This window comes from Talpa europaea (assembly GCF_964194135.1).
Source record: "Talpa europaea genome assembly, chromosome: 15".
NCBI lineage: Eukaryota > Metazoa > Chordata > Mammalia > Eulipotyphla > Talpidae > Talpa > Talpa europaea.
Window position 1 is genome coordinate 78,979,834 of NC_140083.1, and position 22,500 is coordinate 79,002,333.

Sequence of the window (22,500 nt, forward strand, 5' to 3'; positions counted from 1 at the left end):
TGGGCAGAGTAAAGGAGCTATTACTACGAGTGAGAAGCCCTCATACCTGTGGGACCTGGTGAACATAGCAAGATACCGACACAGCAGGATCCAAGTGTACCCCCTATAGGTGATGGAACCCAAGAAAACTTCCCTCTGTGAGACTTGGGGGCTGGGGGCACAATTATCGCGCCTGGGGACACAGGGACTTGTGTGGCCAGGAAACAACACGAGTGCCATGATGCCCTTGGGCTGTGTCCTGAGTTTTCATTTCCTATCCACAGAGGTCAGGACACCAGAAGGACATGTGGCGGGGGGTGGGGGGTGTCGTCTGAGCACCGAGGACTCCATTTGCCCACGAGAGTCTCCAGAGATGAGAATGTGGCTATTGTCATTCTTGCTTTACCTTCACACTTCAAGAAAACATCATCCCAGGTTGATGCCCCAATCTTTGGGCCCCTAATTTGACAAGATCTGCTGGTTCCAATTGTCCTTGTCATGAAGAGGTTGAAACCAACATCTTTACACATGCACAATTATGCATGCGTGCTAGTTCCTCAGGACACATTTCAAGGGTATGTATATTAAGTTCAGAACGATGCATCTTTTAATTTTTCTTGATCCAAGTTGTCAGGCAAGTTTTTTGTTTTTAAGATTTATTTATTTATACAAGAACTGGAGTACAGGCCAGATGTGCGAGAGGGTTAGAGGATTCACCAGAGACAGAGCGGGGAACAGAACAGGCTGACTGATGAAATACACTGCTGAGGGGAGCAGTGGGTGAGAAGGAGAGGTCCGCTGCGCCATGTGGGTATCTCCCCAGCCGGCCGGGATCGAATTCATGCTGCAAAGGCTGTGAACAGCTTCACACTGCAGCACTCAACCACCTGAGCCACCAGGGAGGCCCTGTCAGGCAGGTTTCTTAGACATAGGGTAAAATCTAAGAAGCATGTATCTCAATCACATATTAACTGTTCTTTGACTTTGCATGGCCAGAAATATATTTCTGTAACTGGGCATTTAAGATGATCCTAGGGGCAGGGGGAAAGTGGCCTGAGAGGTAAAGGAAGGGCATCTAAGCTACTATCACTGGTGAGGGCAGTTCAAAGTGGTATAGATGGTGATGGAGGATTCGATTCCTTCTACTCCACTTGCAAAACATTGACATCTGCTCTGGGAAGGAAATTAGTGTCCAGTAGCCAAGTTACCAGCTGTGGTATCTCATGAAGAGGGAGTGAAGCACACGGGTAGGGAGACTCATAAATGAAAGGGATGGTTCAGATAAAAGGGTCAAGAACCACTGGTCACAACGAAGACAACACTAAACCAGGGATTATATTTTTAAACTGCTGCTCACACATGTTCTTAGACAAATTTAGGAGACAATTCTAAGTCAAATATCTTATCCCATGTCAATATTCTTTTGCTCCAATGGAGTAAAATGTGTCTATGGGCTTTGGGGTGAACACTGGGGCAGGAGGAGGAGGCACAGCTTAGACCAAGTCCGAGAGAACGAGCTCCTAGAGCTTGTCACGGGCAGTCAAATCAGACTTTACAGTGACAGAGGACTGATCCCGCCCGCTCTGCTTCGCAGAGTTTGCTTGGATCTGACCCCAGTGCCAAATGTTGGTTGCTCTCACTCTTAAAGAGAGAGTGAAAGACAGGGGCGTGGAAGTATCTTTCATACATAAACAGGGGTTTCTCAGGCTTGACAGGCAACGCGGTGGCAGGAAAAGAAGACAAAACCGTGCATTTACACATGAGTCTGCTTTATTGAGCAATTCCGAGAGCGCACAGAGCAGTGGGAACCACACGGGAGAGACGCTGCATCACGGGCTGCCACGGGCACGTCCATGAGCACTGCTGGGGGGTCCCACCACGGCTAAGAGGGGGGATGCCAGGTCTGGTGAAACCAAGGGAGGCCCCTGTCCTGGAGCAGGGCCAGGTGCGGTCTGTCGGGGCCCCGGGGAGCACGGGGGCAGCAGGCAGGGACACGGGAGAAATGGGGCCCGTGGAGCTTCAGTGGGAGCTCGGAGAGGGAGAGTGTGAGACGACGGGGGAGCAGAGCTGCCTGAGGAGAGAGGGACGCAGGGACAGAGGGGCCTGGGACACTGGGGCACGAGACCCCCCGGAGGCCTCAGTGCTTGTAGCTCCTCCTGCTGGAGGACGAGGTGGTGGCGTACTTGCTGGTGGAGCAGAAGCTGCCCCCCATGCCTCTGCCGCTGCTGGAGCTGAAGCCACCGCTCAGGCCTTGGCCGCTGCCATAGGAGTAGCCGCTGCTGCCTCCGCCCAGGCACAGGCCGCCACCGAGACCCGCGGCGCCGCCATAGCTGCTGGAGCCGGTGGACTGCACCACGGCTGCGGGGACAGGGGACAAGGATACGTGAGCCCGCGGGGGCCCGAGGCGGCACGAGAGCACGCGGGCGGGCGGGCTGGGGGGGCCCAAAGGTACTTACAGATGTTGACTTGTCCGACGCCTTCTCCACTCAGCCTAGGAGAGGGGGAGACTCGGGTGAGACCTCAGAGGCCACTACTGACCTGGGGGCGGCTGGGGGCTGCTGGGGGAGGCCGGGACAGCCCCGCACACTGGCTAGGACTGTCTCTCTGGGGGCAGCGTTAAGCCAGGAGCAGATGCCCTGAGCTGGGGCTCCCTGGCTGCCTTCCTGGGCTCCAGCCAGAGGCTCCAGCCAGAGGCTCCAGGGGCTCCTGGGAGGTGCCCACCTGCACTCCTCGCCCTCCAGCAGCTTCCTGTAGGTGGCGATCTCCACGTCCAGGGCCAGCTTGGTGTTCATGAGCTCCTGGTACTCGCGCAGCATGCGGGCCATGTCCTGCTTGGCCTTCTGCAGGGCGTCCTCCAGCTCCATCAGCTTGCCCTTGGCATCCTTGATGGCCATCTCCCCGCGCTGCTCGGCGTCGGCGATGGAGGACTGCAGGTTGGCGCACTGGGAGGGGGACAGACGGGGGCACTTCTCAGAGTGGCTCACAGGAGACCCACTGGGGCTCTCCTTTGCAGCTGAGCGAGACACTAGAGACCAGAGAGCAGCTTCGTTCTGCCCAGCCTTGTCTGAGCCACGAGAGAAAACCACCCCTTTCTGATGAGACCCACGTGGGCACAGGGATGGTGGTCATGGCCCACACTCCAGAGGACACACACCAGTCGGCTTGCAGGAGATGGACCTGCTTGTCGAGTGTTGTCTCCCAGCCACTCCAGGGCCCTGAGCATGCTCCCCTGGGTGCCCCACTAACTAACAGAAACCTCACAGCCTTGGGGGCTTTTCAGACTTGCCATCTTGCCACCTCACACTCGTGGGCAAACTCAGCTCCTCCTGGGTCTTTGCTACACTGTCTTTCCCACCTTGCTTCTGAGCATCTTGGCAACCATTTTCCTGGCGTTGTCGGTGGAGGCTTTCTCTCCACAGTTGCCCTCCATACCTGCTTCTTGACGTGGTCGATCTCAGACCTCAGCCTCTGGATCATGCGGTTGAGCTCAGCGATCTCCTGCTTGGTGTTGCGCAGGTCATCGCCGTGTCTGCCCGCGGACATCTGCAGCTCTTCGTACTGTGGGCCGGGGAGAGGACAGGGGCCGTGAGATGCCCTTTCAGAAACTTAAGCCCTAATGGCATTATCGGGGATTCTGCACAAGTGGTGTTAGAGCCGTTGGCCATGCCACACCCTGTACAGACCGTCCTGCTGAGAGCAGGCATGGGGAGATCTCTGGGGGGATGGTGACTTTTGTAAGCCCCAGCTGAGGGTCAGAAAAATTTAGAGGTCACTAGATCCCTGCCTATGGGAGCTTTCCTCCTCCTTGGGGTCCTTGATGTCAGCCCTGCACATCAATTCTGTCAACGCTCCCCAGTGCAGGGAGCACATCAGGTGGGAGGATCAAGCTCCCAGGCTGAGGTCTTCGGTGGGCTCTGTGGCCTGCTGGTCTTCAGGAGGGGCCCGGGGTGTCCCCAGCAGGTGTCAAGGGCCTGCTCACCTTGCTCTGGTACCAGGACTCGGCCTCGGCGCGGCTCCTCTGGGCGATCTCCTCGTACTGGGCCTTGACCTCAGCGATGATGCCGTCCAGGTCCAGGCAGCGGTTGTTGTCCATGGACAGCACCACGGATGTGTCTGAGATGTGGGATTGCATCTGGGACAGCTCCTGCGGGACAGGACCATGCATCACGCCCTCTGCACTTCTCCGCAGAGACATCCACTCAAACATCTCCCACCCTGATCAGAGGCCCTGTGGGTAAGCAGCCAGGGGCACTTACTGCCTCATAGAAGGCTCTGAGGAAGTTGATCTCATCCATGAGTGCGTCCACCTTGGCTTGGAGCTCAACCTTGTTCATGTAGGCAGCGTCCACGTCCTGGGGAATAAGCCAGAGCGTGGGGTCAGCACAGCGCTCCTCTCGGCCTACCCTCTCTCGGTCTCCTCACCCATCTCCCTGGCACGCGTGCGGGGGCACGAGTCCTCTTCTGGGGGACGTGCACCCCGGGTCTTCCTCAGCTCACCTTCTTCAGAGTCACGAATTCATTCTCTGCTGCTGTGCGCTTGTTGATCTCGTCTTCATATCTGGAGTCAGAGAGAGATGAGTCGTTAATGAGCCGGGGTGAGGGTGAGAGGGAATCCAGCCCAGGATCCCAGCCTGCACCCCTAAACACGCGTCCATACTGAGCTTTCCTGCCAGTAACCACAGGTGGATTCTGGGGTCCCCAGATGGTGTACCCCTTTTTATGGCCCTTGCCGCCTCTAGATGTCTCTTTTCTTTGGTAGGGTTTGTATTGGGCAATAATTGGGACTTTGTTTTTCATGGACTCATTTTGTTATAGAATGTTCTCCACACTGGCCCCGGCCTCCCAATAGCCTCAAAGCATGTGCTTCGGAACCGGAATCCATCCCTGCCCTTGAACTCACTTGCTCTTGAAGTCCTCCACCAGGTCCTGCATGCCCCTGAGCTCGGAGTCCAGGCGGCCCCTCTCCCCCAGGATGGAGTCCAGCTGCCTCCTGAGGTTGCTGATGTACTGCTCGAACAGGGGCTCCAGGTTCTGCCTCACGGTCCTGGTGCCCTGCTCCTGCAGCAGGGCCCACTTGGTGTCCAGGACCTTGTTCTGCTGCTCCAGGAACCGCACCTGGAGGAACACAAGGGGGCATGTTTCAGGCAGAGCCCGGGAGAGAGATGTGTGTGGTCGGGTGTCCCGGCAGCCTGGGGATCTCTTGGGGCTGGTTATTCTGCAGTAGCCTGTCCAGCAGCTCAGCCTTCTGTCTGCTCCCCAAAACCATCTCCTCTCGATCCCAAGTTCACCTCGGCCCCCTCCCCATGACCTGGGACCTCTGGGGTGTCCTCACTCTCGATGGGGTACTTGTGCTTCCCACTGACTTTCAGTTTTATCACAGTCAAGTTGCAAACAGCGTGTCCCTGTTTATTGATCAGGGCTCTTCTGTGGTTTGTCCTGTAGTCCCCGGTTGTCAAATGTTAGAAACAGGATTAAAATCAAGTGCAAATAACAACTGGATTCTGATCTAGTCATCCCACTGAGTCCACGAGTCTCCTCCTAAGCATCTCCCTTTACTGTCCATGCTCTGTCTATAAAATGGCATCATTTCTCTTTCCTTCTAGTCCCACAGGAGATCATTTTCCCTTCTCTCTCCTCCCTCTTCCCTAGAAGCATTTCCCGCTGGAATTTTCATTTCCGTCTCTCACAGCCTTGCAAGGGGAGGCTACGCCTTTCCCTGCCATTGCCTGTCTCTGCCCAGCGCATGGAAGGGCAGGAAGGAGGGACCCTTGAGCGGTGAGCTCTTAGGACGCATCAGGCCTGTGCCTGATGGTCAAGGTGCGGCCCTCCTGCCTGCAGCCAGGGCTGGCCTGTGCCTTTCACCCTCCCGCTCTCCCCTGCAGGGACAGAGGCGCTCCTGATGGGCCCTGGAACACCTGCCCGCAGGCGGGTCCCTGCTCACCTTGTCGATGAAGGAGGCGAACTTGTTGTTGAGGGTCTTGATCTGCTCGCGCTCCTCGGTGCGCACCCGCTGGATGGTGGGGTCGATTTGCAGGTTCATGGGGGTGAGGAGACTCTGGTTGACGGTGACCTCTTGGATGCCTCCAGGGGGGCACACGGGGAAGCCGGCGCCACCAAGGCCGCCTGCGAAACCAGCTCCACCGCCGAAGCCAAAGCCGCTACCGACTCCACCGCCAAAGCCAAATCCGCTGCCTGCGCCCCCGCCGAAGCCATAGCCGCCTCCGATTCTGCAGCTGCCCCCGCTGATGGAGATCCTCTTGGAGCCCCCCAGGTTGTACAGGCTCCGGCTGCCGAAGCCAGCCCCTCCGCACGCTCCCCCGAAGGCCCCGCCGCCCCTGGAGCGCGACACGGACGCGCTGCTGAAGCCCGAGCGGCAGGTGCCGGGGACTCTGGCCGAGCTGGCGCTGAAGCCACGGCTGCTGCTGCTCTGGCACCTCATGGTGGATCTGCTGCTCATGGTTCCTGAACACGTGGAGGATGCAGAAGGAGTGAGAGGCTGGAGGGAGAGCTGAGAGGAGCCGTGTGCCAGCCCCGGCACCGGCAGCGGTTTATATATGCTGAGAGTGGGCTGGGCTGTCCTGGAAGGTGAGCTTGCAGATTGGGAAGGGTTGGGCCTGACACACAGTGAGGTCACATCTGGATTAGCAGAAAAATTATGAAATACGAAGATTGCATTTTTGGCTTCCTTTAGTCAGGGAAAATTTCTTTTGCCTTCCAGCTTTGACTTGATGTCAGTACAATAAGACTATTCTCAATTCAGTGCCTTCGGTATTACTCACTATTTCTGACAAAGTATTTACCTGTTATTGTATCATAATATAGTAAATGTTCTCCTCGGCCACCTGTGGTTTACCCGGCAGGGATATGGGAATCAACGGTAATGTATTGCGTGTGCCTTAAGTGACAGATTATCATTTTTTTCTCAATGATTCATAATGCTTAGCATGACTTGTTTTTCCTTTTATGAAAAATTTTACAGGGGTAGAGAAGTAGAATCATAACTCCTGACTCCCTGTCTACCTCTCATTCAATCTTATAAAATTTATATCATGTCTATCCTTATTTCTCCATTATTCCTAAAAACCCTGTAATACTTCAAAACCAAACCTGGAGGTCATATGCCTTCATCTATAATTCAATATTTATATCCCAGTGATACACTTTTAAAAGTATAACCAATATACTATTTTTAATTCTTAAAATTTACATATTCATTAATGTCATTAAGTGCTTATGAAATCTTCAAGTATCCTTCTTTGTGTAGCATGTATTTAATACTCAGGTTCCATACATTTTGTTTTTTATGAAATGTCTTTTAATAATATGACTTTCAGTGGCCTCCCTGGTGGTGCAAGGGGTTACGTCTCAGCACGATGAAGCCTATGAAGCTATCCGCAGCCACTGCAGCGCAATTTTGACCCCTTGCCAGGGAGCTACCCACATGGCACAGCAGACCTTTCCTGTCTTGCCTGCTTCCCCTCTCGGCAGTGTATTTCAGTAGATTCGTCTGCTCTGCTCCCCACTCTGTCTCTGGTGAATCTGTCACACCCCCCCATACCTCTGGACTGCACCTCAGCTCTTGTATGCATAAATAAATCTTTAAAAAATAATACGACTTTCAAATAATTAAATCCCCTCTAATTTTACCCCTAGCAATTTATTTGTCAAAAAAAGGTTATTTGTCCTCTGCTGCTTTTCAGTCTTCAGATTTTTCTGATTGCAAGCTCATGGTGTCTCACTTAACATGCCACTGTGTCCGGTGTGTAGCTTATAAACTGATAGTAAAACTACAAGTGTTATAAACTTTTTGTTTGAATTTTCCAGATAGACATGTAGTAGAATGACTACTTCTGCTTCAGATTTTGTTCTTGATACACTTGTTTATATATTTAGAAGCTAAAAAAGTAATACGTTTTCATAAGAGTGGTGGGAATTGTATGGGGACTATAACCAAGATGAAAATGCATACATTGTGCAAAAATGAAAAATGATGTAAAAATATATAAAATTTAAAAAGTAATATGTTTTTAAGGAACAAAATACGTGCTCAAAGCCATTCCCAGCCATCCATTTTCTATAAATAGAGACAAGAATGTATATAACTTTACATGCAGATGTTTCTGTGCTTTTTGTGGTGTGTGTGTGTGTGTATGTGTGTGTAAAAGAAAGAAGTAGAGAGAGCAAAAGGCAGAGTGTATATGTAAAGTGCAAGCCCATATTTATGAAAAGTATATTAATAAATAAGTGAATTACATACAGGTGTAATGTGTCTATTTTATATATTCAATATTGTATGTATGCAACACACATACCCTTTTTTCCTAATTATTCTTGTGCTGTGCCTCCTTTGGTTCCCATGCTTTCTCTTGACTCTCTTTAAGTTCTTGATTATTTCATAACCACTTGATGTTGTGCATTAAGCCGTTTGTTTTTTTTTTCCCCTCCTTGGGCAGTTTTCAACTCAGCCTTCATTCCCATTCTGACTTTATTTTGTTTTCCTACTTCTTTTCTGAACTCTGCCAGCTAATGTCTCACCTTGTATTGTCACACTACATTGCCATTTGCTCCCTCCCTTATGAATTTTTGGATAGTATTTCATTGCGACTTTTTCTAATGAGAGCTCTTCATGTGCCTTTTGCTTTTCCTGTAGTTTACTTTTTTTTTTGAATGTATGGTACCATCTGTGGCTCCTGAGTGGTTGCCTTCTGGCTGGAGCTCATCTTTGAAAGCGGGGAGTTCCCTCTGGACCTACCATTTATAGGAAGCTCCTGGGAGGAGAGGCCAGGACCACATCCAGGCTGACAGGTATTCTTATTATGACACACGGCGCATGAATACTTCTTTTAGCCAGCAATGATCACTGCAGAATTGCTCACAATTGGCAATTTTCCTGCTTTCTTGGCTCAGCAACAAAATGTTGCCAGTAGACCTTGGCTCTGATTCCTTCTTCAACCCCTCTGCAGTTTTTTGAAACTTCATGACAAATAGGGTCCTGCCTCCAGCTGGCACACCCAGTTCTGACTGTCACAAGGACAGATTCTTCAATTTGCACCCGAGGAAGTGTCACTTACAAGGACTTAGTATGAGTCCCATGAGTCAACAGTGGGCAGCAGGTTGTAGCAGAACCTCCGGGGCTTTGTCTGGCGTTGGTGGTGGTTACTGGATTTGGTTCAGATTTGTTTGTCTGAAAGGGTTCTCCTATGGGGTTTCTGTGAGATCTGCAGTTGTGGGCAGCTCCTCTCAGAGTTCCTAATACCTGTGTTTGTATTTCTATGTGAGAATATTCTTCTTTTTTTATTTAGGAATTTTAAGATTTTTTCCTTTTGGTGGTTGAAGATGGGGCTTACCTTTTATTTCTTGTTCTCATTATTTTGGGGTAAGACCAGCAGGTTAAATTCAGAAACTTATAATTCATATAGCTGTATTTAAAATGTCATATGATTTAGGATTCTGGACGCATCATTGTGCATCTTCTAGCCTTGAGAATATTTGTGGAAAAAATTGAAAAGATCCAGATCAAGTTTCTTTTGTATGTTACATTCATTTTCCTATTCTTTAACAGCCTTTAGTATTTTTTCTTTATCTTTGACTTTTGATAATTTGAATTGCTGCGACTTGGTGAAGTTATTTTGTATTTAGAGATTCGAGAGTTCTTTCAGCTTCATGGACATCCACGTTTATGTCTTTCCTTAGATTTAGGAAGTAGTCAATTATTATTTCCTTGAATAAGATCGCTATTTTATTCTCTCTCTTTTTAACTTCTTGAAAACACATTATCTTTGCCCTTCCTCTTCGATTGAGACTGATAGTTCTCTTTTTTTTTTTAAGAGTTATTTATTTATCTATACAAGCACTGGGTACAGTCAGAAGCGCGGGAGGGTGAGAGAATTCACCAGAGCCAGAGCGGGGAGCAGAACAGGCAGAAGGACCGAAGTACACTGCTGAGGGGAGCAGCGGGCGGCAGGAGAGGTCTGTGTGCCATGTGGGACCCTCCTCCCTGGCTGGGGATCGAACTCGTGCCGCAGTGGCTGTCAATAGCGTCACAGTGCTGTGCTTAACCTCTTGCGCCACCAGGGAGGCCACCACCCCTACTTTCTAGAGCCAGAGGGAACCTGTCACTAGATAAATTCACAATTCTTGGTGCTCAGACTCTAAAAATGTTTTGGTGAGAGAACAGCTTCAACCTCACTCACAATTTCAAAAAAATGTTTGGCTTGGAGAAGACGGAGGGTGGCACTTGAAGGGGAGAGCTGCTTTTCATCACCAGGTGGAATCCTCACGGCACGTTAGGGCCCCAGGGACAAGCAGAACCTTCTCTAGTAAAGGCTGATTAGGGGATTACTAGAGGGCTGTCAAAGGTCAAAGGAACGAGGCTGTGAGGTGTTCAAAGACAGAGGCACAGACAACACTTGCCGGTGAGGCCTGTACTTGAGTTTATGGCAACTTGAGATAATTAATACTATTCTTTTAGCAACTGTATCCTTCACTCATATATGGCTCCACCTTAGTATTTTTGTCACATTGTTTACAAAATTAGTGCTCCCTAAAAATTCAGACTAAATTCACATTTAGTCCCATACCTTAAGTTTTCCTTGAAAGAGTGATGAGAATAAACTTTTTATTTTATTTTAGAATAGGTTTACACTTACCAAATATTGTGAAACGCCTGCAGAAAGGTCCTGGACACTCACCACACCCAGTTTCCCTATTAGTAATACTTCATATTCATATGGTGCATCCATCCCAATGAAGGAATCCACAGAAATATGTTATTACTAACCAGTCCAGATTGCCTTAAGTCACAGGCCTTAGCTTTTTCCCAGGGCTCTGTCTTGTTCCAGAATCTCACCCGGGATACCACACTACCTTTTAGTTATATCTCCTGAGACTCCTCTTGGCTGAGACAATTTGTCAGACTTTCTTTGTTTGGATAGTCTTGAGAGTTTTCAAGCGTGCCCGTCGGGGATTTTATAGATGTCCACAAACCGGCTTTGTCTGATGGGTTTTTCTCATGATTAGACTGGGGTTCTGGGGCTTGGAAAAGAAGACCCCAGGGTTCATGTGTCATTATAATCACATGATATCACGTGCTATCAACATGACTGACCACTGTTGGTGTTAATCTTGATCAAGCTTCGCTGGTCAAGGAAGGATTTGTCAGATTTCTCTACTGTATTCTTTTACCCACTTTCCCTACTGTTCTTTGGAAGGAAGTCATTATCCATGGCCCACACTGACAGGGAAGGAGTTATTCTCTACATCCTCAGGGGGATGCACTTATGTAAATAAGTTACAATGTGTCTGCTTGAGAGTTTTCTATCCTCTGATTAATTTATTTACTACTTGACTTCTGTCAGTATGGGTTATAAACTAATAATTAATATACCTATTTGTTAGATTATTTATTTATGGATCAAATTGTTCAAGATGACCACTGTAGCTCTTTCCGTTAGTTTTTTGATTATTTCCTTACAATTTAGCAATGAAGGCTGTGCTAGATTCCCCACTTCCACCCTGCTCTGAGAATCTGTTATTTTCCCTTCATTCGCAGTAAGAGAATCTTCATTACAGTATTTGTCAGGATTCTACAGAGCAGTGTAGACAAAAGGGAAGAGAGAGAGAGAGAGAGATTACGTGGAACTGACTCATGTGGTTATGGAATAGAGGCTGGCATGTTCAAAATCTGTAATCTGAAGGCCCACAAGCTGTTGCAGAACCAGTAAGAGCCAGAGTCCCATTTTAAAGGCTGTGCTGCAAAAGAACTCTATTGTGTTTAGGGGAGGACCAGGTTTTTGTTCTTTTCAGGCTTTCATCTGAGTAAATGAAACCAACCCACCTTGTCAAGAGCAATCCACCTTACTCAGCTGGACCAATTTATTTATTTATTTATTTATTTTACTTTTTTTTTTTTTCATATTTCCTTAGTTTTATTTTTTTTTCTTTTTCTTTCTGGCTTATTTTTTTTAAATAATAAATTTTATTTTTATATTCCCCCATACAATTGCAAACTCCCCATTCTGACCCCAATCCTTCCCCTCCCGGCCCCCACCCCCCAAAAAGTGTCTCTGTTTCATAGTTTTTTGTTGATTTTGAGTTTCACTTTCTTATAGTTATTCATTTTCCTGGTCCCTTATTTAAGTTTTCTAGATTCCTGCTATGAGTGAGACTATCCGGTATTTTTCTTTTTCTTTTTGGCTTATTTTGCTGAGCATGATCCCTTCCAGCGCCATCCATGTTGCTGCAAATTGCATGTGTTTAATGTTGGCGAGGTTGTGGAGAAAAAGGAACTCTTCTACACTGTTGGTGGGAGTGCAAACTGGTCCAACCACTATGGAGAGCTGTGTGGAGATTTCTGGACCTACTAAACATAGAGCTTCCATAGGATCCAGCAATTCCACTCCTAGGTATTTACCCAAAGGACACAGAAACATCAATTCCAAAGAGCACCTGCACCCCTATGTTTATAGCAGCACTGTTTACAATAGCTAAGCTTTGGAAACAGCCCAAATGCCCAAAAATAGATGACTGGATCAAGAAGATGTGGTACACATACACCATGGAATATTACTCAGTTGGACCAATTTAAATGTTAATCCCATTTAAGAATATCTTCACAGGGCCTCCCTGGTGGCGCAGGCGGTTGCTGTGAAGCTATCCACAGCCTCTGCAGTGTGGGTCCATCCTGGCCGACCAGGGAGATACCCACAAGGTGCAGCAGACCTCTTCTGTCTCGCCCACTGCTCCCCTCAGCAGTGTATTTCAGTCTTTCTGCCTGTTCTGTTCCCCACTCTGTCTCTGGTGAATCCTCTCATCCCCTGCACATCAGGCCTGTGTGCCAGTTCTTATATAAATAAATAAATCTTAAAAAAAAAAAAAGAATATCCTCACAGAAACACAGATAATAATTTTTGACCAAATAGCTTCACACCTTGTGTTCTTGCCAAGTTGACACATAAAACTCACCAACACCCTAATAGCAGGTGATGGTGTTAGACCAGGATCTGGGTGCTGGATTTACCTGCAGGTTGCTGCTAAGAGGCCTCAGCTGCTAGGACTTGTAGCACAGGACACAGCAGGATACTGATACAGCAGGAGGCAGACGCACCCATGGAAATTAACGAGTCCAAGAAAGTTTATTTGTGGCGGGAGACCCTGGGGATCAGTGGCATGGAGAAAATACTAGTGCAGTGACTGAGCCTCAGGAATCAGAAGTTGACAGGTGAGTAGCACTGCATGCTGAGTTTCCCTGACCCATCCACAGTCAGGGCAGGCCAGGGCACACCCAGGAGAGGATGCACGGTCTCGATCAAGCAGAAAGGACTCAGTTTTTTGAGTCTAATCGAGAGGTTATATGGTGTGAGAAAGAGGGAATTTCCATTCTTGTTGAGTCTTCTAAATTCAGAACTAAGGATCTGAGCGAGTGCCTGAGTCTGAATCCTTGGTTTGACCAGCTCTGACGTTTACATCTTTTTATATTGTGAAGATTATTTAGATTCACATGAGTGTACATATGCCCTCCTGCATTTTTACTATTTCCTTGGGACACATACCTAGAAGAACAAATGCAATTAGGAAGTTGCATATATTAATCACTGCTGAGACATGTTGTCAGACAAGACTCTTAGTTTCGCAAGACAAATTGTAAGTTAAATCAAATATCTCCTATCAATATTCTGTTGCTCTGATTGAGTCATTATATGTTTCTGAGTGCTGTGGGGTAACCACTGGGGCAGGAGGAGGAGGCACAGCTTAGACCAAGTCAGAGAGAACGAGCTCCTAGAGCTTGTCACGGGCAGTCAAATCAGACTTTACACTGACAGAGGACTGATCCCGCCCGCTCTTCTTCGCAGAGTTTGCTTGGATCTGACCCCAGTGCCAAATGTTGGTTGCTCTCACTCTGAGAGAGTGAAACACAGACAGTATCTTTCATACATGAACAGGCATTTGTCAGGCTTGACAGCCAACGCGGTGGCAGGAAAAGAAGACAAAACCGTGCATTTACACATGAGTCTGCTTTATTGAGCAATTCCGAGAGCGCACAGAGCAGTGGGAACCACACGGGAGAGACGCTGCATCACGGGCTGCCACGGGCACGTCCATGAGCACTGCTGGGGGGTCCCACCACGGCTAAGAGGGGGGATGACAGGTCTGGTGAAACCAAGGGAGGCCCCTGTCCTGGAGCAGGGCCAGGTGCGGTCTGTCGGGGCCCGGGGGAGCTCGGGGGCAGCAGGCAGGGACACGGGAGAAATGGGGCCCGTGGAGCTTCAGTGGGAGCTCGGAGAGGGAGAGTGTGAGACGACGGGGGAGCAGAGCTGCCTGAGGAGAGAGGGACGCAGGGACAGAGGGGCCTGGGACACTGGGGCACGAGACCCCCCGGAGGCCTCAGTGCTTGTAGTTCCTCCTGCTGGAGGACGAGGTGGTGGCGTACTTGCTGGTGGAGCAGAAGCTGGCCCCCATGCCTCTGCCGCTGCTGGAGCTGAAGCCACCGCTCAGGCCTTGGCCGCTGCCATAGGAGTAGCCGCTGCTGCCTCCGCCCAGGCACAGGCCGCCGCCGAGACCCGCGGCGCCGCCATAGCTGCTGGAGCCGGTGGACTGCACCACGGCTGCGGGGACAGGGGAAAAGGACACGTGAGCCCGCGGGGGCCCGAGGCGGCACGAGAGCACGCGGGCGGGCGGGCTGGGGGGGCCCAAAGGTACTTACAGATGTTGACTTGTCCGACGCCTTCTCCACTCAGCCTAGGAGAGGGGGAGACTCGGGTGAGACCTCAGAGGCCACTACTGACATGGGGGCGGCTGGGGGCGGCTGGGGGAGGCCGGGACAGCCCCGCACACTGGCTGGGACTGTCTCTCTGGGGGCAGCGGTTAAGCCAGGACCAGATGCCCTGAGCTGGGGCTCCCTGGCTGCCTTCCTGGGCTCCAGCCAGAGGCTCCAGCCAGAGGCTCCAGCCAGAGGCTCCAGGGGCTCCTGGGAGGTGCCCACCTGCACTCCTCGCCCTCCAGCAGCTTCCTGTAGGTGGCGATCTCCACGTCCAGGGCCAGCTTGGTGTTCATGAGCTCCTGGTACTCGCGCAGCATGCGGGCCATGTCCTGCTTGGCCTTCTGCAGGGCGTCCTCCAGCTCCATCAGCTTGCCCTTGGCATCCTTGATGGCCATCTCCCCGCGCTGCTCGGCGTCGGCGATGGAGGACTGCAGGTTGGCGCACTGGGAGGGGGACAGACGGGGGCACTTCTCAGAGTGGCTCACAGGAGACCCACTGGGGCTCTCCTTTGCAGCTGAGCGAGACACTAGAGACCAGAGAGCAGCTTCGTTCTGCCCAGTCTTGTCTGAGCCACGAGAGAGAACCACCCCTTTCTGATGAGACCCACGTGGGCACAGGGATGGTGGTCATGGCCCACACTCCAGAGGACACACACCAGTCGGCTTGCAGGAGATGGACCTGCTTGTCGAGTGTTGTCTCCCAGCCACTCCAGGGCCCTGAGCATGCTCCCCTGGGTGCCCCACTAACTAACAGAAACCTCACAGCCTTGGGGGCTTTTCAGACTTGCCATCTTGCCACCTCACACTCGTGGGCAAACTCAGCTCCTCCTGGGTCTTCGCTACACTGTCTTTCCCACCTTGCTTCTGAGCATCTTGGCAACCATTTTCCTGGCGTTGTCGGTGGAGGCTTTCTCTCCACAGTTGCCCTCCATACCTGCTTCTTGACGTGGTCGATCTCAGACCTCAGCCTCTGGATCATGCGGTTGAGCTCAGCGATCTCCTGCTTGGTGTTGCGCAGGTCATCGCCGTGTCTGCCCGCGGACATCTGCAGCTCTTCGTACTGTGGGCCGGGGAGAAGAGAGAGGCTGTGAGATGCTCCTGCTGGGGTGACGGTGACACAGCTCGACATTTCAGAAACTTAAGCCCTAATGGCACTATCAGGGGATTTTGAACAAGTGGTGTTAGAGCCGTTGGCCATGCCACACCCTGCGAAGACCATCCTGCTGAGAGCAGGCATGGGGAGATCTAGGGGGGGATGGTGACTTTTGTAAGCCCCAGCTAAGGGTCAGAAAAATTTAGAGGTCACTAGGCCCCTGCCTATGGGAGCTTTCCTCCTCCTTGGGGTCCTTTGATGTCAGCCCTGCACATCAATTCTGTCAACGCTCCCCAGTGCAGGGAGCACATCATGTATGAGGATCAAGCTCCCAGGCTGAGGTCTTCGGTGGGCTCTGTGGCCTGCTGGTCTTCAGGAGGGGCCCGGGGTGTCCCCAGCAGGTGTCAAGGGCCTGCTCACCTTGCTCTGGTACCAGGACTCGGCCTCAGCGCGGCTCCTCTGGGCGATCTCCTCGTACTGGGCCTTGACCTCAGCGATGATGCCGTCCAGGTCCAGGCAGCGGTTGTTGTCCATGGACAGCACCACGGATGTGTCTGAGATGTGGGATTGCATCTGGGACAGCTCCTGCGGGACAGGACCATGCATCACGCCCTCTGCACTTCTCCGCAGAGACATCCACTCAAACATCTCCCACCCTGATCAGAGGCCCTGTGGGTAAGCAGCCAGGGGCACTTACTGCCTCATAGAAGGCTCTGAGGAAGTTGATCTCATCCATGAGTGCGTCCACCTTGGCTTGGAGCTCAACCTTGTTCATGTAGGCAGCGTCCACGTCCTGGGGAATAAGCCAGAGCGTGGGGTCAGCACAGCGCTCCTTCCGGCCTACCCCTCTCGGCCTCCTCACCCATCTCCCTGGCACGCGTGCGGGGGCACGAGTCCTCTTCTGGGGGACGTGCACCCCAGGTCTTCCTCAGCTCACCTTCTTCAGAGTCACGAATTCATTCTCTGCTGCTGTGCGCTTGTTGATCTCGTCTTCATATCTGGAGTCAGAGAGAGATGAGTCGTTAATGAGCCGGGGTGAGGGTGAGAGGGAATCCAGCCCAGGATCCCAGCCTGCACCCCTAAACACGCGTCCATACTGAGCTTTCCTGCCAGTAACCACAGGTGGATTCTGGGGTCCCCAGATGGTATACCCCTTTTTATGGCCCTCGCCGCCTCTAGATGTCTCTTTTCTTTGGTAGGGTTTGTATTGGGCAATAATTGGGACTTTGTTTTTCATGGACTCATTTTGTTATAGAATGTTCTCCACACTGGCCCCGGCCTCCCAATAGCCTCAAAGCATGTGCTTCGGAACCGGAATCCATCCCTGCCCTTGAACTCACTTGCTCTTGAAGTCCTCCACCAGGTCCTGCATGCCCCTGAGCTCGGAGTCCAGGCGGCCCCTCTCCCCCAGGATGGAGTCCAGCTGCCTCCTGAGGTTGCTGATGTACTGCTCAAACAGGGGCTCCAGGTTCTGCCTCACGGTCCTGGTGCCCTGCTCCTGCAGCAGGGTCCACTTGGTGTCCAGGACCTTGTTCTGCTGCTCCAGGAACCGCACCTGGAGGAACACAAGGGGGCATGTTTCAGGCAGAGCACGGGAGAGAGATGTGGGTGGTCGGGTGTCCCGGCAGCCTCGGGATCTCTTGGGGCTGGTTATTCTGCAGTAGCCTGTCCAGCGGCTCAGCCTTCTGTCTGCTCCCTAAAACCATCTCCTCTCGATCCCAAGTTCACCTCGGCCCCCTCCCCATGACCTGGGACCCCTGGGGTGTCCTCACTCTCGATGGGGTACTCGTGCCTCCCACTGACTTTCAGTTTTATCACAGTCAAGTTGCAAATAGCGTGTCCCCGTTTACTGAGGTTTGTCTTATAGTCCCCGGTTGTCAAATGTTAGAAACAGGATTAAAATCAAATGCAAATAACGTCTGGATTCTGATCTCGTCATCCCACTGAGTCCACGAGTCTCCTCCTAAGCACCTCCCTTTACTGTCCAGGCTCTGTCTATAAAATGGCATCATTTCTCTTTCCTTCTAGCCCCGCAGGATATCATTTTCCCTTCTCTCTCCTCCCCTCTTCCCTAGAAGCATTTCCCGCTGGAATTTTCATTTCCGTCTCTCACAGCCTTGCAAGGGGAGGCTACGCCTTTCCCTGCCATTGCCTGTCTCTGCCCAGCGCATGGAAGGGCAGGAAGGAGGGACCCTTGAGCGGTGAGCTCTTAGGACGCATCAGGCCTGTGCCTGATGGTCAAGGTGCGGCCCTCCTGCCTGCAGCCAGGGCTGGCCTGTGCCTTTCACCCTCCCGCTCTCCCCTGCAGGGACAGAGGGGGCCGCTCCTGATGGGCCCTGGAACACCTGCCCGCAGGCGGGTCCCTGCTCACCTTGTCGATGAAGGAGGCGAACTTGTTGTTGAGGGTCTTGATCTGCTCGCGCTCCTCGGTGCGCACCCGCTGGATGGTGGGGTCGATTTGCAGGTTCATGGGGGTGAGGAGACTCTGGTTGACGGTGACCTCTTGGATGCCTCCAGGGGGGCACACGGGGAAGCCGGCGCCACCAAGGCCGCCTGCGAAACCAGCTCCACCGCCGAAGCCAAAGCCGCTACCGACTCCACCGCCAAAGCCAAATCCGCTGCCTGCGCCCCCGCCGAAGCCATAGCCGCCTCCGATTCTGCAGCTGCCCCCGCTGATGGAGATCCTCTTGGAGCCCCCCAGGTTGTACAGGCTCCGGCTGCCGAAGCCAGCCCCTCCGCACGCTCCCCCGAAGGCCCCGCCGCCCCTGGAGCGCGACACGGACGCGCTGCTGAAGCCCGAGCGGCAGGTGCCGGGGACTCTGGCCGAGCTGGCGCTGAAGCCACGGCTGCTGCTGCTCTGGCACCTCATGGTGGATCTGCTGCTCATGGTTCCTGAACACGTGGAGGACGCAGAAGGAGTGAGAGGCTGGAGGGAGAGCTGAGAGGAGCCGTGTGCCAGCCCCGGCGCCGGCAGCGGTTTATATATGCTGAGAGTGGGCTGGGCTGTCCTGGAAGGTGAGCTTGCAGATTGGGAAGGGTTGGGCTTTACAAACAGTGAGGTCACCCCCCGCATCAAGAAATCCATGAAATATGAAGATTGCATTTTTGGCTTCCTTTAGTCAGAACGAAATTCTCTTGCCTTCCAGCCTTGACTTGATCGCACACAATAGGCTGGAGATGAATCCACTGAAGTCACGACTTAGTCATGTTCTCAAACAAAGGAGACAAGGAACTGATCTGTGATAATTGTTCCTTTCCTCTGCTTACTCAGACACTCCTGTCGCCCCCTTCCCACACAGGTTTTCTCCTCACCAGCACCTCCCTTCCCATCTGGGTGGACCTCTCTGAAGGCTCACAGACATTTGCCCAGTGGCCTGAGCAAGAAGTAGCCTGCAGTGCTTTTCCCACCTTCTTTGAGCCTGTCCATCTGGAACTTCTGGCTGTTCTTCTTGGTAGCCTGGACATGGCATTGGGGGCCACATTCAAGGGCCAGAGGGACAGAGTTGCTGAATTGTTACCCTGGAAGAACAACAGTTGCTTTCTGTCCTGCTCATAAGCTGCCCAACTGGCAGTTTCTGAGCGCACGGGAGACATCACCCAGCCGCGTGCCCATCCCCTGCCTTCTGCAGAGTTTCCCAGTGCCCGCGAATGCTTCCAAGTGTGCTTTTTCATGGAGAGAGCATCATGTAAGTCATTCTTTCCAATTAGAATCATAGACACCTTTTTCTGGGCTGCTTTAGAATTCACTTAGAGCTTACCTTAAGAAATTTAAAACAAGTAAGACAAAAATCATTAGGGAATGCACCTCATTTTATTCCCACAGATTTTAGCATTACTTAAGATCAAAAATCAGACCTCTTAACGGGTGTGTACAGACATTGAGGGGCACATAGAAGCAATGAATCATAACAATGTGCCCTTACAAGTGTGGTGATGTCACATGTAATTTCCAAATTTGTATTTCTAATCTCAACGTTTGAAATCTCCAACCCTTACACACCTTCTCAGAGGGAGTGAAGGCTTACAAATGAGCATGGTGATAGATTTAATGGGAATGAGGTTCATTTTTTCCAGTCCTTACGCTAAGTACCCAGGCTCAGGCGCACTTCAGGCAATTGCAGGCTTGCAGTTTTATGAGAACATGTAGTTAAATGGGCCACCAGGGCAGGAGAGACACAGCCCATTGAGACGAGCCTGAAGAAGCCTCTTGTGACTGTCTATAGGCTGTCAACTCTCTTCGGTGTTTTGGGAGCTCAGAATCTAGCAGGACAGACCATTCCTCGCCCCAGAGGTGCTAATTCAGCATCTGGCAGGAGAAGTATCTTCCCCAGACAACGGAAGCAGCTTCCCTTCCTCCACCCTGCTTGCACAATGACTGACCAAGGACGGTGTTTCCACCCTGTTCTGGGAAAGGAGCCTGCCCTTCCACCCCACCGTGTTCTGATCAGCCTTCCCTCTTGGGATAGAGGCTTCGGGTTTGCGTGGAGGGTGCCAGGAGGGGTAGAAAGCGTTGGCGAGTGGAAGGGGAGCGGGGCTCCTGAGCTGATGCCTTGCATCAATGCGGACATCTCTCTACCTGACCGCCACTGCCTTTGTTCTGCAATGGGGGACCTGAGTCGCTGCACCAGGGGGCAGAAGGCTCACAAAACCTAGAAAATTTGCTATTTCACTGTTTAAAGAAAAAGTTTGTCAACTCCTAGTTATGAGCGTGGACTCTGGAGACAGAGCGATCAGACTCGGAACCAGATTCATGTGTTACTTTATGCAAATTACTAATTTATATGCCTGTAAACTGACAATGAAATAATATCTGCCTCACAGTGGTGTTCTGAGCATTACATGAGGTAATCAATGTGAAGACCATGTCGCAGTGCCTGTGCACACGTTCTCGGGGGAGATAAGCTAATGTCATGATTATAATGGAAGTGTGCAGAAGCTTGATGTGTTCAGGAACCCCCCAGAAAGTTCAATATGGTGCAGCTTGTGTGTCTGTGTGATGGGGAGGGGGTGAAAGAAAGTGAAACCATCACTGTGGGCTTGTGCCACGTTAGTAAGGACCTAGAAGCCATGTAGGGGGGTGTCCTAGCTCCCAGAGGTCATCAGAGTCACAGAAGGCAGGCAGAGGAGTAACCGGATCAGTGGTTCAAATTGTGAGCTTGCTGGGGCTTGAATAGTCTCACTGGAAAGGCTCTGCACAGGGCAGACACCGTGCCTGCCCAAGCAACCGGAAGGAAACAGTGGTCAGTGCTTGGAGGGAGGGAGTTTTGTCCTCTGTGGGAGCCCAGCAGGCTGCTCTCTCTTTCCTCTGGAATCAGGGTCCCCTGCTCACCTCTGCCAGGTCCTCACCTGTCCTCTGTCTGGGCTGTGCACACAGAGACAGTTGTCATCACATCACAGGTGACCAGATCAGTTCTTTCAGCACTTATTTTCTCCCATTCAGAAAGTTCCATCCCTGAATGAAGAGACTTCATAGCCAGCCATTTAGCCCAGCAGAGGATGGTCCAACTTCAGCATGTTATCCAATGCAGGTTTGGCATTGATAGCACCTGCAACACAAAGTATCACTTTTAATTTCTGGTATCACAAGTATGTCTCTCATGGTAGATATTTTTTTTTTTTATTTATACAAGCACTGGGTACAGTCAGAAGTGCGGGAGGGTGAGAGAATTCACCAGAGCCAGAGCGGGGAGCAGAACAGACTGATGGAATACACTACTGAGGGGAGCAGCAGGCGTTAAGAGAGGTCTGTGCACCATGTGGGACCCTCGCCCAGTGGCCGGGGATCGAACCATTGCTGCAGAGGCTGCGGGCAGCTTCGCAGCCCAGGCTTCAACCACTGCGCCACCGGGGAGACCCTTATGGTAGATAATTTTTAAGATTCATTTTTATTTATTTACGCATACAAGAACTGGGGTACAGGCCAGAGGAGCAGGGCTTGAGAGGATTCACCAGAGACAGAGTGGGGAGCAGAACAGACAGACTGAAATCCACTGCTGAGGGGAGCAGCGGGTGAGAAAGGAGAGGTCCGCTGCACTATGTGGGTAGCTCCCTGGCCAGGGATCAAACTTAGGCTGCGGCAGTGATAGCGTGATGGTGCTGAGATAACCCCTACACCACCAGGGAGGACCCTCTTATGGTAGATTTTAAAGGTAATCTTTAATGTATAGATTATAAATAAAGATACATCTTCTTCAAAAAACATTCCCATCACCGCCTGGCAGAAAATGTCCTTAGAACCAATTTCAGGGACCCTGACCACAAGTGAGGCCCCTTGCATCGTTTATGAGGTGACGAGGGCTCCCAAGACAAGTAGGGGTAAGGAGCTGGAGAAGAGGAAGCCGTGGTGGATCCATTTCTTACTCTGTTCTTCCACCAACTTTAAAAGGTCAAGTTTGGGGCCTCCCCTGGTGGCGCACGATTGAGCGCTGGGCTGTGAAGCTGCCTGCAGCCTCTGCAGCACCGGTTCGATCCCCGGCCACCAGGCGAGTGTCCCACATGGCGCAGCAGACCTCTCCTGCCGCGCCTGCTGCTCCCCTCAGCAGTGTACTTCTTAGTCAACCTGCCTGTTCTGTTCCCGGCTCTGGCTCTGGTGAATTCTCTCACCCTCCCGCGCTTCTGACTGTACCCAGTGCTGTATAAATAAATAAATAAATCTTTTAAAAAAAAAATAA

General features: G+C 51.5%; 2 protein-coding genes across 2 annotated transcripts in view; both read right to left on the reverse strand.

Annotated features, from left to right (window-relative positions):
* Nucleotides 1-2,116: 2,116 nt before the first annotated feature.
* On the reverse strand, nucleotides 2,117-6,436 carry LOC311185658 (keratin, type II cytoskeletal 6B-like; the record flags this gene model as incomplete). The annotated part of the gene is made up of 9 exons (XM_084256362.1): nucleotides 2,117-2,337; nucleotides 2,436-2,470; nucleotides 2,701-2,921; nucleotides 3,412-3,537; nucleotides 3,959-4,123; nucleotides 4,236-4,331; nucleotides 4,477-4,537; nucleotides 4,880-5,094; nucleotides 5,921-6,436. 9 exons carry the CDS (start codon nucleotides 6,434-6,436, stop codon nucleotides 2,117-2,119), a joined length of 1,656 nt encoding a protein of 551 aa, XP_084112488.1.
* Nucleotides 6,437-14,361: 7,925 nt separating this feature from the next.
* The window catches only part of LOC311185510 (keratin, type II cytoskeletal 6B-like), a gene marked incomplete at both ends in the record, with an annotated part of 110,172 nt that continues 102,033 nt past the window's right edge, over nucleotides 14,362-22,500 (reverse strand). The window contains 9 exons of the mRNA XM_084256135.1: nucleotides 14,362-14,582; nucleotides 14,681-14,715; nucleotides 14,960-15,180; nucleotides 15,671-15,796; nucleotides 16,250-16,414; nucleotides 16,527-16,622; nucleotides 16,767-16,827; nucleotides 17,170-17,384; nucleotides 18,201-18,269. Of these exons, the coding sequence (XP_084112261.1) occupies nucleotides 14,362-14,582; nucleotides 14,681-14,715; nucleotides 14,960-15,180; nucleotides 15,671-15,796; nucleotides 16,250-16,414; nucleotides 16,527-16,622; nucleotides 16,767-16,827; nucleotides 17,170-17,384; nucleotides 18,201-18,269 (1,209 nt within the window). The remainder of the gene's footprint in view (nucleotides 14,583-14,680; nucleotides 14,716-14,959; nucleotides 15,181-15,670; nucleotides 15,797-16,249; nucleotides 16,415-16,526; nucleotides 16,623-16,766; nucleotides 16,828-17,169; nucleotides 17,385-18,200; nucleotides 18,270-22,500) is intronic.